The sequence below is a fragment of the Aptenodytes patagonicus genome, chromosome 1 (assembly GCF_965638725.1).
Source record: "Aptenodytes patagonicus chromosome 1, bAptPat1.pri.cur, whole genome shotgun sequence".
NCBI classification, from domain to species: Eukaryota; Metazoa; Chordata; class Aves; order Sphenisciformes; family Spheniscidae; genus Aptenodytes; species Aptenodytes patagonicus.
This window is the reverse complement of record NC_134949.1, coordinates 96,433,445-96,451,111: the sequence shown is the minus strand read 5'-3', so window position 1 is coordinate 96,451,111 and position 17,667 is coordinate 96,433,445. Positions and strand designations below refer to the sequence as shown.

At 41.7% G+C, this 17,667-nt stretch overlaps 1 protein-coding gene across 3 annotated transcripts in view; it reads right to left on the bottom strand.

Moving 5' to 3' along the window:
* Window positions 1–4,190: 4,190 nt before the first annotated feature.
* The window catches only part of NXPE3 (neurexophilin and PC-esterase domain family member 3), a 29,391-nt gene continuing 15,914 nt past the window's right edge, over window positions 4,191–17,667 (bottom strand). For all 3 annotated transcript variants that reach the window (XM_076350259.1, XM_076350251.1, XM_076350268.1), the window contains 4 exons: window positions 15,015–15,775; window positions 12,934–13,007; window positions 9,504–9,710; window positions 4,191–8,573 (listed from right to left, as the gene is read on the bottom strand). In XM_076350259.1, the coding sequence (XP_076206374.1) occupies window positions 8,023–8,573; window positions 9,504–9,710; window positions 12,934–13,007; window positions 15,015–15,775 (1,593 nt within the window). In that variant the 3' untranslated portion in view covers window positions 4,191–8,022. The remainder of the gene's footprint in view (window positions 8,574–9,503; window positions 9,711–12,933; window positions 13,008–15,014; window positions 15,776–17,667) is intronic.

Below are 17,667 nucleotides of genomic sequence, written 5' to 3'. Positions count from 1 at the left end.
CAGAGGGGCACGTATGGCCCAACATCACGGGTGGTAGGAGCAGCACCTGGAACACCACTCAGCTCATCCAGCTTCTCCACCCCTTTCTCCCCAAGTGTCGCTGCCTCTTGAATCAGGGCAGCTCAGGTGCTCTGTCTCCTAAAGCCATGGGGGACGCTTGTTAGCAGCCGTAAAAGTGCTGGAGGTCAGCCCCCTCCTAGGCACCACTCACTTGTGCAAACAGGCAGTCCCTACCGCAAGAAAAGGAAAATCCAAATAGGACAAGAAACAAAACGAGGCACAGAAGGGCAGAGTAACAATGGCATGGCCAAACAGCTGATGTGTAGCAGGGCAGGATGAAAAGTCATTACTTCAGTCAGAAATCAAAATATCTACTTGTAGCAATATTTGTTGCACAGAAGAACAGGGACAACAGGACATCGGGAAGAAATTTGTCAATGTAGAGAACCTACGTTTCAAACAGTGGATATGAAGTTGTTGCGATTGGAAGATACACATATATCAGACACATTTTACAACAATGTAAAATAATTGTAATATCTGCTTGTTACTGGAGCTCTTGAATTTTTTTAATTGGATTTTTAAGATGGTATCTTTTTTCTGTAAAGTAACTTTTTTTTTCTATTTTTACTTATCAAAGCAAAGGCAAAAATGAGACACAGCAGAAGCAAATAATAATAATACAGACGCACAGGGCAAAAATGATAAAGGTGGAGCAGAAAGAGAAGAAACCATTAGAAGGAAGAAACAGCTAAAGACAGAACTAGCTGCCTTGCCAGCGGTAAGTGACAATTCCCTGAAAGAAGCTGATTCAGGCAGAGAAAGAGGGCAGGCGGGACTGGAAAGCGTGACTCACCCGGCCTAGGGAAAACCAGAGGGTAGGAAGGAGTGGAAAGAACTGAGCGCAGGATGGCAAGGGGGAAAACAACCCGTGAATTTGTCATGGTTCTTTCACTGCAGGTACTTTTGCCATGCCTCTCACCTGCTGAGCTCCAAGGGGCACGTCCCACCTGGAAGCTCTTTTGTGAGATCCTTTAGAGCAGGCTGCCGTGCTGCGGCAGAGTGATAGCACTCATCATATAACTAGTCCTGATCGTTGCAAACAACCTGTGACGGAGATTTAGAGTGAAAAGGGAGAGCCCTGTTATCAAGCTGCACTAAAAAATAACAGGTTTGTACAGAGGGCCCAAGCACGAGGGCACCGGGTGAAAAGCACTTGTCTATTTTCAGAGCTAGCCAGGGAAGGGAGAGAATAGCAAGTGGAGGGGCAGGACAAAATGTTTAATGGATGGCTGAACCAGGGAACACTGACTGCCATAGCATGGACTTGCTGTTAGACCACAGGGTCTGCTAAAGTCTCCACATTGCAGGAAGAAGTGACTTGAGATGGACTGTTCTATCCCAGTAAAGTTTACTCCTCTGGATCTTTTTGTGACTTAGGGGAAAAAAAATAACCAGATTTAAGAGAGTATTTAGGGCAAAAAAATCATCCTCTGAAGGACAGTCTTAAGCCAACCTAAGAGTTATCATCTATGTCATCAACTGAATTTCATTCTAAAATAAACTCCAAGTAAAAGAGCTTCATCCAGTGGTGTTCATGCCATTTGTTTTCAAAACACAACTACCCAGGAGTTAGAAAACAAACCACCACCAAGACTATTACATTGTGGCTTATGTTTTACATTTGAGAGTCATCCCAGGCTCTTTTTCAGTGCCTCAAAGCCCTCTTCTGGCCATATTCATTAACGATTCACTAATCTATTAAGCCCATGCCAGCTGACACGGTCAGGATGTGGGGGAGGGCATGTTGTACTTTCACTTGGGTTTAGTGATGTGCTCACTCTGCATCTGGGGCTCATACAAAATAATTCACATGCTCTTAATTCTCTAGCATCCTCCCACAAAATCCCTCTCTCCCATTCCAGGCAGAGAAGCTCCTGTGCAATTCACCGTGACAGACTCACAGAGCAGACCTGCTTATTTCACTCCAAAAAAGGCTATGGAATATGCCCACAAGGGGCTAGTAACACCAACGGTGAAGGAGGACACGGTAAGTTGGACAGGATTTGAGAGAGTTGTTGCCCAGATACAAGCTAGGTTACCTTACGTGCAAGTTCAGATCTGGGTGACAAGCACCGTGGTGAATTAATATTTCAGGAAAGACCTAAATATCTAGATTCAGGGAGATGATAAAACATTTCCTCGATTTCAAATATGTTGGTCCTGTATTGTAAGAAAGACAGCTAATGTTAGAAGTTACATAATACCTTGCTAATTGGGGATGCAGCACTAAACCATGGGAAGAGCACAAGAAGCCCCATTCCAACCAGATAAGAAACCATGTGGTCTCGGCTCTTTGCCAGCCCCGGCGAGCCTCCTATCCCTGTCTGGCAGTGTGAGGCTCAAGCCCCTTCCCTGCCAAGCACCTGTGCCATCTCAGGCAAGTTACGTGCCTTCTCTGCGACACCACAGGCTCTGAAGAGCACACAACACAGGATGAAAGCCTGCCTGCTCCTTATTCTGGTTATAAATGCTTTGGGTTTGTTTTAAAAAGTTCCCCACCTATGATATCTGTCACGTCTACAAACACCTGAACACCCAATATGCATGGCTTCAAACGAACGGTAAACACAAAGTTTGGAACAGTACCTAACATATGATTGCTATGACCTTGCTGTCGGGTAGGGAGCAGAGGAAGAGGTGGGGGTGAGCAGCCTGGGTGGGAAGACCTCTTCCTTTTTTGACACGTTTGGAGAAATATATGTATGTGTATTTCAGCGTGCTATATCAGAGGAGTGACTCTGTCCCACGTGACTGGTATTTGCAAAACCTCCACATGACCAAATCCCCAACCTTCTTCCTCTCCCTGGTGCCACAGAGCAAGACCTTTGCACGCTGTCCTTCCTTCGGCCCTATCCTACCCTTTTTACTTCCCCTCTCTTTCCTACCCCTCACTCCCATTTCCCCTCTAAGCATGCCTGGGGCCAGACCTCACACCACACTGAAAAGCAGCTCATGCTTTGCAGCCTCTCTCCTCCATTTTTGGCTAAGTGAAGGCTGACGTAGGTGGGACATGATGTCAGTACACTTCACTTTCAGTTTCCAGAGCAAAATGCTGGGAATAAGGTACTTTGCCTTTGCCCTGTGACCTAGTGGCTGTCAGGTGGCATCGAGGAGAGCAGGCTGGGGCATGAACTCAGCTCTTTGTTTTGGAGGAACATAAGAGCAGCACCCTAGATCACACCACCGGCCATTGCCCCCTACCCTGCCTCCTTCAGTGGTCGCCATCGAATGAGAGGGGGAACAGAAAAACAGAGCAAACGCATAGCAATACTGCCTCGGTGCACTCTCTTCTAGTTTCCAGGAATTTGTAATTCAGGGATTTTTCTGAGTCAAACAGGCTATTTTTGGCTATACATATAGGAAATCAGCACACAGGGCAATGCTCCCTCCTTACTTGCTTCCCAGCTGTGAATCCTGCCTGCAACCTAACTCCAAGGCAACCCTGTAGCTGTCCCCCAACTCCTCCACCCTGGCCCTCCAGCCATCCCAGAGGCGCCCCGGTCTGTGCTGCGCGGCCGCTCTGTCCCTCTCCCCATCACCCTGCAAACACAGCTCTTGGGCTCACATGGCAGCGGGCAGGCAGCCAGGCAGTGCAGGGTGCCCTAGGGCCCTTGAATGCGCTGACTGACTTGCAGAACAGATCTCTCCTCGATTTTTCTTCCGTTACTTAAAGCAAAAACTATTCATAAGCTAGAGAAGGAGTGACCACGCTGCATCTCCTCTGTTCTTCATGCTGCTTTTTTAAATGAAGTGGCTTAAGGATTTCCTGTTGGCCAGTTGGGTTGCAAAAGCCCTCAAAGAAGGAAGCCTAGAGTATGCACAAGCTTTTATTATGTGTCAGGCCTGATACACTGACAACAGGAAACATCAGCGTGCTTCAGCGCTAGGTCTCATGCCAGGCTTGTGCTGCTTGCACAGACCACTCCCCTCCAAATACACATCATCAGGAAAAAAAATCACTTTTTGAAGTGAATTTAATCTATAAACCATAGTGTGAAACTTCTACCCAACACACAGCACAAAAACGTAATATGTAAAACTAAGGGAACTACTACGCAACTATAAAAATAGAAAGTATGTGGGGTTACGGCAAACAAGATAAACTGAGACTAAATCAGATGAAACAGTTAAAGTAAACTTGCCCTCTTTATTAGGAACTTTTTCTTCTTTGAGGCATTAGAGCCTTCTTTGTATTGCAAGCATTTCAATAATAGACATACAAAAGGAAAAAACCCTTTGAAAACAAGTTCTTTTTCTAACACACAGATATAGAGTCCTTTGCTGCTACCAACAGATAACAAGAGCCTTCCAAACAGTCTAAATATACGAGTGGAAAGTAAGCACGAAGAAGTGATCTGGACTTAACAAGTAAGGACTTTATTAATCAAATACACATTTGCGATTGAAGCATTTTGCTGTTACTTGAACTATCATGAGTGGAACGATGTTTTAACCCACACTTCTGCAACAAAAACGAAGCAAAACCCCAGTACCCTTGCCCTTCCCAGCAGACGACTTCAAATCTTCGTTTTTGTCACATACACGTGGAAGTGTCACCTGTAGTACACAAAAAGTCATACAGACCCTTCCAGTAAGCAAAGTTCCCATTTTTTAAATGCTTACCTCTAACAAATAAAACAATAGAAAACAGTAATTTGAATCTTGTAAAGGAGAACTGCAATAGTGCTGCATAGCAAATGAAATCAGAAGCAACTGAAAACTTGAAAAAAAGTAATGGAAACTTCTGCTTTTTATCCTCATTTTCATCAACAATTCAACTAACGTTTTCACTAAATTTCTAGAAGGAAGAAATTAGTCTAACATGGTATATATGAGAAACAAAAGTCTCAAAATATCAGGAGCAGAAAAATCATTGTGGGTCCGTCTAATCTGTAAAAGGGAGTTTACATATTTTATAAATAAATTGCTCTGAAATCTTCTGAGAAACACCATAAAAATACAATATTTTTCACTGGGATTTGAGTGAGCTGGATTTTGAATAAATAAATTTAAAAGAAAAAATCTCTGTATTGAAAGCTTAATAATCAAAAGGCTCAGGACAGGAATGAAAATATCAGAAATAATACAATTTCTTCCCTTCGAGTGAATAAAATGGAACGAAAAGGAAGACAGGGCTTTGAAAAATCTCATTAAATAAACTTTTACATGTAAAGGAAGATACTTAACTGAGAAATTCCTTTCCAGTCCTGTTTCATATTAGTAATTCGAAAAATAACCAACCTCTTAACCTAAGTCCCTAATTAAAATCCATTTAGAAGCTTCAAGGTTTGAAGAAACTGATTTAAAAATATTTTATTGCTTCTATGTTTCTATATACAGTACATACACAACTGGTGCAACTGGTAACAAGATGAGCACAGAAATGAAAACTCATTTATAGTTCAACTGAATGACATATAGAAGCATAGCGTCCCCAGTCCTCATCTCAAAACGTGAGTACTCTTCAGTTCCTCCCTTTCTCCTCCCTGTCTATTCCAGAGCCCAAAGAAATGGAATATTGGTCCTCATACCAAATTAACTGGCAATTTCCCTCAAGTTCATGACCTAAAAGTTAGTTAATGTTATTAAAAAAATTAATCTAATTAATCTAAACGGTGATGAGACATCTTTGCTAATAGCAGTCCTGTTCTCTTTCCCTCAATTGTCAAAACGTTCAAAAAAATTTGATCCTCTCTATCTGTTCTTGGCAGCTAACAGCGATATAAAGTTGCTGTTGAAGAGCAGTGGTGAGCACAAGAAACATGCCACCACAACACTTTCACACATGATATGGCTTCATGAGGAAAACCAAATGGTTAGTCCACAAATTGTTTCCTTCAAAGTAAAAGTCTGAAGTCTTATTTTCATTAACATTATTTGGATAGATTTGTTATTCAGGATGAAAGCCTTATACTCTACCTATTTTAGAAAATACACCTGGAAAAGATGAAAGGTCATTTTGCATTGTGGTGGTTTACCTTCCCAGACCTGAATTGGTGCGCTCTCTTTTTAGCGGACAATAAATTTCCATTAACATATTAAAGTAAGAAATAGTTACCTAAAGCTAATGTCTGGGCAGATACTATGCGAGGCAGTTGTCAGAAGGAACTAGAAAACTCAACCTCCTTAATCCTGATTTGAAAAGCTAAGAATAAATGCTATTTCAGTGTATGCGACTCCTCCAGTAATTTTTAAACATTTTAAAATTCTTCAGTTTATAGATGGATGCTACTGACGACTTTTACATGCTAAAAGCATTTACGTTTGTTTTTAAAAGAGTTCTCAGTTGTCCTTTAAAATGAACAAAACAAAAACCACTGTTGCTGTAGCTGGTAGCATTAGCTCTCCTGGGGCTCCAGCAATAAGAGCACAATCTTCCTAACATAGCAGCAAACCTGGCAAAGAGCAAAACATTTCTAATATGAAGACGTTTCAATTATTCCACTCTGTGCAACCTACCAATCTGCCTTATTAATCTTCTCAGTTTGCTCACAAAGACTCAACTTCCATATTCTCCTTAAGCACGATGAGCTGCTTCAGCAGCACTCCACTACTGTTCTGACACATTTCTCAGTAAAGCCACGGGTAAAGACTACCTTTGGCCTGAGTGAGACCAGAAATAAGACAACATGGAACACTTCTCTGCTGTTTAATGTGGGGGCTGAATGTAACGAAAACTTTGTTTCCAAAGCGCTACTAGTTAAAACTATGGACAGGCTCAAACAAATGAGCAGCAGAAAACACCACGCCAAGAGGCCCAAGAGCCACCAGCTTTCACACCAGCAAAACTGCAAATATTTACCAAGCATCTATATGAGAGGCAACCCTGTTTGTGTTTGGCTTTTGGGTGCGATTTTTTTGACCTTTTATATTGGCAGCAGTGAAGCTCATAAACAAATGATAAAACTGCCAAACATAGAAGGGGCATCATTGCGTGGCCCCGACACTAGCGTGTGCCAGTTGCTGTTACCCATTGCCAAACATCAAGTGCCTTCAGGTCACTTGCCTTCTCCATACAGACACAATGTATGAATGATGTACAGGAGTAATTATCAGAAGCCCAGCTTTGCAGGAGCATAACGGAATAGCTTTATTGTACAGGGAAGGGAAACAATTTCATTAGTAAATGCTTCAAGCTTCAAGTAGGCGAGCCTGCAGCTTGAACTTGCAGAAACTGCCTGAGACAGTGTCTTCACTGAGGTCATAATATACACATTTCTCCATTACAGGTAAATCAAGAAGTAGATGGTGTATCAAAGCTCAGAAGACATTCAGTAGTACAGGAAACCAAACTAAAATACTGGCTATTTGCATTATTTAGCAGCCATCTGTAAACACCAAGGGTGCCTAACTAGTGTGCTCTATTAAATTTCTTGATGACTTAAAACCATAGATATTTTGATTGTGCTTCCTTGATTGATATTAGTGATTTTGGTACACTCCCTTCATCTTTCTAATTAGGACTTTGAAACAAGAACAGACACTGTGCTTCTCTGACATACAACTGGAGGGGATGTCCCTCAAACTCTGGAACATTGAGAGAAAGACCGCTCCCAGAATCTTTCCCAGGTTTCACACACAGTTCTGAGCAGCAAGACCCTGGCAACAGAATCAGTGTCATATGGATTAAATTCAGCATACAGTGCAGACAACTAGTAAAGCTAATAACCCACATAACTTCTTATTGAATCCTGTCAATTTAACTTAAGGCGCTCTCTAATAATCTCAGATATGAGTGATAAGGTTGAAAGGAATCAGCCTCGCAGGAAGATACGGCCTGAACAGTCAACTCCTCTTTATCACCCTTCACAGCTACCCCGAGTTAAGGCCACCCCGCTTATACTGCATGCAAGTACTATAACCAGAGTTCTTCCACACCATCCAGCATAATTCGATAGCTCCAACAAAGCGCAACTTTACTTCAGCTGTAGGAAAAGATGAGAGGGATACCCACTTGTGCTAAGTTTGCAGAGGGCACACGTAAGATAAAAATGCATCTATTTGATTCTTAACAATGACTTCTTTTGGGTGCAAGTTATGTGGCAAGTAATGAGCCAGAGACATCTCCCAAGCATCCACAAAGTGCACAGCAATTCCTGAGAACATTTTCCTCATAACAGAATCAAGCTGAAAGGAGTACCAGTCACTGTTAAAGAGGCTCACTTCTGGCCCAAGCTCCTGAACATTAGCGGTTCTGATGATGATTAAAGTCTTGGGGCTGCGATCCAGCAGTTGAATAATTGATCTCCGAATGTTCCTCAGCCGCCGGATATACACCTCCACAGGGAAAGTGCTGAAGTGGGACCATATAGTTATGGCTATCACCGTGTTTCTCCCACCCACTATGCCATTCAGTTCGTTGGCGATGTAGCGCAGTTCACTGCTAAAGATGGTTGAAAAGCGAATGGGTGGCCCGTGACAGCGGAACTTCAGTAGGATATTGTGCTTCAGGTCCACAGACATGAAAGGGCCCACGTTCTTAGGACTCCCCAGGTTAAATTCCACTAGATCTGAAAACCCAAGAGCAAGCATTAGTGAAAGATGGCATAAGAGATTAAAACTATCAACAAGATGTTAGGACCACAGGGCAAAAGTAGCAGTAGGTAAGGAAACCTGAACATAATTCTAAGAACTCTAAAATGAAACAGAAGACGAGTGTCATACATGTGCCAGCTGCATATTTCAGAGTGGAGTTTATGGGTGTTGAAATTTGCAAGACTGCACGCTTCAACTTCACAATGCCTTTTCCAAGTTTCCCAAACTATTTCCTTCTCTCTCTCATAAAAAATAAATTTTCCAAATAGACTCCTTCAGTCATTGTTGCCCTATGAATCCAGTGTTCACGGGAACCCTTCTGGCAACTTTAAGACTCCATTAAATTTACAGACGACTTCAACATGTAGGCAATAAGGACTCTCAAAGTCTATGTTCCAACACAACTTTACTGCTTTAGGGGTAAGGGGAGAGGGAGGAATATCGAATTGGCTACTGAAATTCTCTTATTTAAGTTAAAATAAGGGAAATACAAGAAGGGTCCAAGACCAATCAACAGTAATGGAAGTCATTTGCTACTTTATTCCAAAACAACTTGTGTGACTGGGATGCTGCAAGGCCTTACGCAGGCACCCTAAGTGACTTCTGCCGTGCCCCCGGGTGGCCACCTTAACTCACAGCCAGAGCAGCGGTCCTCATTAGTGAAACGTTTTACAAGGGCGACTTTGCAGATACCCTGTGGCCCCACTTCCAAGGCCTACGTGTCTCCCGTGTCTGCTCAAACACTTGACTAACTGCCTTTCTGCCAGCACTTCTGATGATGTTTTGTCTTTCCTCTTCCTTTGTTTTGTCATTGTCATTCAGTAAGATCAGCTCTGTGTCTGAGATGTGAGAAATAAAGCTTTGCAAAGGTCTTTAAGAACAAAATCAAATAAAAAAAAAATAACCTGGAACAAACGCTGTCAGATATTCAAACCACTGCCTTATCGTAGAGTCTCCAAACAAGTGGATTACTTTTCCTTGTAAGCACTTGGTTATATCATCTGACTTGTTAAAATGATGGATCCAGTGTGTTCTGGACCTCCACCAGTCCTCATAATAATAACCAGAAGGGGAAGCTGTGGGATCTTCAGCTCTGTCCATACCGCTTGAATCTGGAAGAGAAGAATTCTTTGAAATTAACATACAATGAGACCAGCCTCCATAACCTCCACGGACATATAGCCAGCGATGTACGAACACCTTCCCTAGTTTAAAGCGAAGGAGCATGACGTACCGCGTAGATTAAAAAGCTGGACGCACCACACTTCTGTAAACCCAAGTATTTCACCTGCTATTTCTGCAGCAAAACCTGCAACTACTGACAGAGTTCTTGAACGATTATCGTTTAACTTGGTTCAAGTTAAACGGTATCTCTGATGATAAAGTAGAAAACGGCAAGTGCCTGACATCTTTGACACTTAGACGGCGACGCCCAACCGCGGACGCTCGCAGAAGGGCGCAGAGGGGCCACAGGCGGAAGGAAGGATCGGCGGAGCACCGCCTCCCTCCAGCCGGGGCCGGCTCCCACACCCCCCGCGCCCCACCGGCCCCCGGCCGCCGCCGCCCGCCACCCCCTGTGCCACAGCGCACTGCTCCCCTCTAGCGGCCAGCCTGCCGGCGGCAGGCGGCACGGGACACCCACGCCGAGGCGACAACCTGGCACCGCTCGGGTTTGCTTAGAAGGACGAACAGATCAAGCCGCCTATGGAATAACGCACACGCCGACACCCCCGCTCCGACCACGCCTGCTAGAGGAGCGAAGTCTGGATCGTCAGGACTGCAAAACGAGGGGACGCCGCAATGAAAGCTCTGACCGAGAATTTTATGCGTGCCCTTTGAAGGTACGAATTACGAGAGTCTCTAATTCCACGGATTTCCTACTGTCTCTCGGCTGTCCGGCCCCTTCCCCTTTTACTGCCTGGGATAGGCGGCCCTCTGAGGAGTAATTAGGCCACACCAGGGAAGCTCTCTTCCGCAGGACACCTATTTAACTTGCAGAAGTTGGACGATACGTTGCAAGCGAGGGCCAGAGATTACCGGAAGAGAAGAAGCTGCAATCTCACGGTTATGTCAGTCAAACATTGCCATATTTCTCTTAGTATCCAGTGTGATACTAGTACATCAAACTTCCGTGAGGTCATTACAGGTTCTTCCTTTACCACATGCGAATTCAAATACCTAAACTGAACAAGCACGGAGCTGTTCCCTGGCACCAACCAGCAGCCACGTCCAGCTGTTCAAACACTTTTACCCACCTTGGCGTGGAGACTACCTGTTAAGAACAGTCCCTGCCCTGTCCTAACTTGCAGCTGTTTGGGAAAGCACACATTGCCACGGCCAAAATCACGTCAGGGACCGTTCTAACTATGTAAAAGTACAGGCGGTGGAATTCCAGTGCCCAGAAGCATCCTCTGGTAGATGCTTCATTGTAACACAGGTGTAGCCAAAATCTGAACACTCAGAAAATCAGGCCTTGAGCATCTTTAAACACCCATTCCTAACAGGCGTTTTTGGTCTCACTGTTTCTATACAATATTCTCTGTGTCTTGCATTAGTAGATGTTAACATCCTTAGGCCTCACAGGGACACTGTAAAAAGCAAACTACCATTATGGTTGTATAACACAAAGATGATAATCCTCCATGAGTACCATGGAAAAAGCCGTTAGAAAATTTTGTCTTTGGATGATTCTTTAAATCAGGCAACAGGGACAATGAAGGAAGAGAAAAAAACCCAACTAGTAATGTTGACTCATCCAATACGTATGAAACAGGTATCCTACAAAGAAAAGGAAAAAAACCCTTCATGTGGTCATGTAATTAACGACTAACTCAGAATGTGAATTCACAACTTCAGTTCATTTGTTTCTTAAGTTTTGATGTAAAAACATTTCCATTTTTTACCTTTTTAATTGATTCTTAGACTATGTATAGATATATATATTTAAAAAAATGGTTCTAGAACAACTTTTTGGGGCCTCACACTAAACATAACACCAGCATTTCAAATCTGTGTACGGTATCATACCGGTTCTGCTCCAGAATTCAGAAAGCCATTACTTTTGTATTTTGTAGAGGAGAGTAAAAGCTCCAATCTGAATAGTTACAAACCAAGAATAGAGACAAAAGCTTGTATTTCAGAAAAATAAAGTTTTAAAAATCAACTTGATCTACATTTACCCCTGAAACAGAAAGGTATGAGCAAAATCAACAGCAGAACAAAGAATTTGTGTGTGCCATCAATCCTAACAAATCCATACATCCACGATCATTATACCAATGTATTAAGTTTATTTATTCAGAGACTGTTCTTAGAAGGAATTTCTCTGAGGAATACTGTGCTACTCCTATCAACCCTTTCTAACCCAGCATTACTCCTCAGGAAATGCAGGCAGGCTTTGATCATCTGTAACTCCTGAAAGAAGGGCGATAAACCAAATTTCAAATTTGCAGCAGTTTCTGCGAGGAAATATATAAGATAAAAAAAGCAACAAAAAACATGTCATCTAAAGGATCGAGAGAAAGAAAGGGGGGAAAGCGCTGCTGCCCTAATAGCAGCACTCTATTTTTTTAGTGAACAGCAAAACTAAAGGCAAGAAATGCTGTAGGCTGTTCTCTGTTAAGACTTTATTGCTCGGGTCAGGAGCTCTACCTCTAAAGTCTCCTACAACCTTATAGAAAAAACATCTGAAAAGCTTTCAATTAAGAAGTAATTCGCTGTGTACCACATTTTATGCAGGCTTTTTAGAGGCACAAAAAGCGTGCACATGGGTATGAATGAGATAAAACCTCTAAGTTTAACTTAGTATGGACTGTCTTTTTGCTCTGTTTTTAAGATGGGGTACAGAACAATTAGGTTCTGGTCCACAGCAGTAGGTTCTGACATCCTGTGGTAACAAAAATGATAGTAATACTTAAACGCAAATTATCAAAATCTGTTAGACAAAATTCTTAACAAAGAAAGAAATTAAGAAACACCACACAGCTGCTTTTGCTAGCTTAACTTGAGAGTTTGGTGAGCAGTTACTGTAAGACATTTTACATCTCTGAGTAAACGCTAGAAAAAAGTCACTTTTGGCAAGAGAACAGACTTTTTTTTAAATTATTTTTTGCTAAAAATCCCATTTATGTATGCAATTTTAGAAAATTTGGTTATTAGTACTGAACTTACATTACAGCGACAACCAAAAGCCTTCATCTTCTCAATACAAATTTAAAAGTTAATTTCTATTCCATGGTATGTAAACAAACAAATCAATTATTACCTCATGCCTGTTGTTCTTTTTATAAATTTAATTCTGAATTACAAACAAGAATCTTATAAAGTTCACTTTACCTGTAAATGCCTTGGGCTTTACAATCACTGAATCAGGTCCACTGGAGAGTATCGGCCTTTTGATATTCACATCACTTGAAGAAAAATTAATAATAATAATATAGTAAGGCTGTAAAACTTGATGGTAATATTAATCTCATTTTTTTCTTAACCCACTTCAAATAAGCACACAGGACTCACAATAAGAATTTTTTACTTTAAATTTACTCTACTTCCTATAGCTGAATTCATTCTGTATTAACTTCCTTGAGACCACTATCACTGTTCTCAGTCAGAATTCAAAATTCCATAGCACTAGGACACAAATCTGGTGCACCCGCTTGCTGGCACAAATCTAGATAAAGCTCTCAAGCTATCAGAGGTCTGCAAGAAGCTTTGGGGGATTTACCACAAAGATGGGAAGTTCCCAGCTTGTGGTACCTGTACCACCGCCAGGAGACAAACCACCGAAAGGGTATGCTGCAGCAGCAGCTGCCAGCTCTGCCAGCTGTCAATAGGTGCTTAACACCGCTTTCGGCCCCCGTAATCCCACAGCCTGCTCTGCAGTACATAGCGGAGCTTGCGGCGGTCCAGCACCACCACCACCTGCAGTTCTACATCCAGACTAGGCTAGCGGTGGTGTGTCCTGCCTCTGGGGGAGACGGTAGTACCAGCCAGCGTCCAACCAACTTCAGAGATCCCCAGCAATAAGGTCTTCCAGCAGGACAGCAATTTGCTGAACACAGAAACAAAGCTCATCCCCTGAACACCCAGAGACCTCAGAAGTATTTGTTTGTGGACATCAGTGAATTCTGATCATTTTGTGTTGGACATGTATCACTATTGTACAGCTGTGACAGATGCGGAGATTTAATACTAAGCTCTTGTTCTGTCTTTTGTTGCCGTTTTAAGGAGAATCCCTGTCTAATGTTTTTCTCTATTTAAGAAATAAATTATTTGGGATTTCTATAAGCCATTTCAGTCAAGGATCTTGGAGCTGAATGAAACAAACCAAACCAAAACAAGCAAAAAAAATTTCCCACTCCCGTTTGGAAACATCACCAATCAGTATCAGCCATATTTTACAGGTGAACTGCCTGAGGCACAGTCAAAAGACCCACTTACAAACTTGATAAGGAACAGCCAAAAAACAATTCCACTGATACTTACTTTTGATTTCTGGTCTTCAGTTACAAACATGCACACACACTTTCCTAATTAAACTATTTGGAGCTGCTCTAAAATCTTTTCCTATTTAAGCCTCAAGGGGACATACTGCTGAAACACTTTCCTTCAACACCTTTTTTGGAGAGCAAGGCAGTAGCCTACAACTACCATTCTGACACAACACAGTAGCTAACTTTGTCTAATTTCAGCTGAGGGTATATACAGAAGCAGTTCTATCACGTCCTCCCCTGCACTAAGAGATGTATTTTTTTTTAAATGCTGAATGCAGAAGAAAAAGATGACTGTGAAACTAATTTAGTTTGACACTCTATATAACACGCACCGATCATTTCCACTTGCACAGGTATTGCTCAGCAGTTTGTTCTGCCAGGTGTTTTCTTCATGACTGACTTTAGATTATTCCGAAGATTTGAAAGTCATACTGAGCAACAAGGAACACATTGCATTACATGTAAGATGACTTTTGCTGAGGATAAAAGCAATTGGTATTTTGTGTAAAAATAAGCCTAAAACCTGGACCTTTTTTAGGTAGTTCAGACTGGGCCAAAAATACATCTCAAAGCATTGTTACTGATATTGCAAGCATTGGTGTGGAAACAAAAAATAAGGCAACAGTCCCTCAAACCACCACCAGATTTAGACAGCATGCTCTTGTGAAATTTAGCAGGTGCACCAGGGTTGAATTCAAAGCATATAGAGAGAACTCTACTCCAAGTTTCTTTAGTTTAAGATCACTGTGTTCTTGCACGGCTGAATGGAGGGGAAGAGAATATTCAACAACTCCTATCAAACACCTGCTCCTGCCGATGCACACCTCCTCTAAGGCAATCTGTCATATTTCACCAATAACCTAGAGTCTGTCTTTAAAAAAAAATTACTTGACTGAGTGTATATAAATTCAACAACATACGTACCTTTGGAAAAAGAGGCTTTCCTCTTGTGTCAGAAGACCTTTTTGATATCCACCCTTGGCATGGCTGATGCGGCTGGCACAGGACAGTTTTCGAGGCTTATAACAGAACCATGGCTCACCCGTGTAGAGATCTGTGAAGTTACACACCGGTAGATCTCCAGGCAAGCAAACATTGCACTCAGTGGTCTCTGAGTACCTCCCAGACTTGAATGAGCTTTTGAAATAGACCCTGTCTGGCCTTTCTTCTCGTAAACGCAGGAGGACTTGGATTGCTTCACTCGGATGGACAAGCGACACAGAAACTTTGACCTCTCCTGGCCAAAGCAAGGTAAAGAAGACTTTGTAAAGGCCATTACGGTAATCTACAATCCTTCCTGTTGCTCCAGCTTTCAGCAGAGGAGAGTGAATTCGTGCCTGTAGATAGTCTCCACCATACTGCTTGGGTTTTCCTTGGAAATCCCTCATACGAACAAGCACCTCTAACCGATCACCCACCTTGAAGAACCCGCTGGGTTTCAAAATCACAAAGTCACTATGTGCAGGATCGGTGCTTTGTACAAAGGCAATTTTGCTATCAGAGGGTTTTGGCCACTTTATTGCAGCAAGCAACGATTCCTGTTCCGCTTGTTCTCTTTTGGACAAAATCTGCTGCTTATAACCACAGTAAGGCTTCCTGGTAGTTTTGGTTGTCTGCGATAGAGAATGCTGGACATTGTTTTCCGTTATCCAATTTGATCCTGAAACTGTGTCATCATCCAGGTGCTGGGGAGGAAAAAGATTACCTGAAACTGTGCTGTTAAATGAAACACTATGAATAATGGATGCTTTGTCAGGAAATGATCCCAAGAACTGGGCTTTGCTTTACAGAGCTTTGAAGCTGGCCAAATGAAGCAATTTTACTAGAAGACACAAATCTATTACTTTGACCGTGGGCTTTCTAAGGAAACAGGCGGGCAACCTGTGGTTATCCTGCTCTGGCAAAGAGGCTTTTAAATAAATCAGTATTTTCTGTGGCAGTATTCTGGCTACCAGCGTATTCTGTAAATATCAGCAGTGTGAAAAAAATTACAAGAGGCCGTATGATGAAATAGTAAATTGTACCTCATGTTTAATTTTCTTACCGTAGTAACATTTTAGTCTTCAAGCACAATGAGGTCTAATAGCTGCCCAATATAATGCAAGGAAATGGGATTTGAGACATTACACTACAAGTGAATCTGATGCACCCCCTGTACATGCCTTCTAGAGAAGTCTGCTGCATGTAGCAGCTGCGGTCATTTATCTGGTCACACTCACATTGCTTCTTATCTAGTTATCTGAAATGTGGGTTTCCCTGTAATGTACCGATTGAAAGAAATGGAAGAAAAGAAAGGAATGCTTCAGGGGCAATGAATTCCTGAACTGGTGGGCAAGTAAAATAGTCTAGGACAAGCTAGGACTAAACAGGAAAAAAAATTGTTTGTTTATTTTAAGATTTTAAAATCTATGTACAGCTGCTTCTACAGCCAAATGAAACACAACCAGAGCATCCCCAAATCCACACAAGAGTTTAAAAATTAAAATAGTTAAATACAATGCTAGACTAAGAGAGCGGGCTTCTGCTGTGACTTGAGATCAGTGTCCAAAACGGTATTTTTATGCAAATGACAGCAGAGATACCATCTTCTTCATGACATCACACAATTTTGCAGGTTTGCATTAAGGAAATTTAAAAAATAGCAGTCTAAGAGTCCAGAGCTATCTGTGAGATTTCTAATCAGCAAATCCAAACTTACACCTCAAATACGCACAAAATCAGCAGTTAATGAGTCCTTAATTAACAGGTGTATATAGTAGAACTTAGCCATACTTGTATTTCATAGAGAAGCAAAATACATTAAACCATTTTTCAAGCAAAGATTAAAATGATACAATGTACCAGCCACATGGCATCAGAGAATATGCTAGCTTAGATTTGAAAGATTGCTAAAAAATTAAAACTATGCTATTTAAATTTTTTAAAAGATCATTGTACTTACCAATATCCTCGTGTTTTCTGTTTACTTCCTCCATAATTACCTGCTCGGTAATGTACTAGAATTCCCAGCACTTATATTAAAGACTTATTTATTGTTATAAACCTTTCTTAGTCCATTGAAATATCACCTAGAGTACACGTACATACTAAGTAGTTCCCCCCGGCTACATTTTATTTGAATTTGCCAGTATATTAAAGTCATTTGAACAATACAGAGATTCAATATACTTTTTTAGAAGAAAGGTAAACCTAACAAGCAACAGAAACGCGCAGACTTTTGAAGCCTGTTACATAAGAAGTTGGTTTTAGACCGGCTTAAGAGGATAATGAGCACACTAGGATGTGGGATGGATACACAGAATCTTCTCTGTTTGATACCCATGTTAGCTATAAAATCTGAAATTGTAAATTGTTACATTTTAACTATAAAATGTAAATTGACAGGTACCCACAGATACACCAAATGTTATTATCACAATAGAAGCTTTTGCTTCTGTTTTACTTTTCCCCCCAGGATTTAACAAATTTTCCCTGAAGGCCATCTGAGGTAATTCGCAATTATTTCTGTTTTCCATCACAGTAGGCAAAAATACAAACATATCACTGCACATTACTTTTATTAATCCAGTAAATCTCA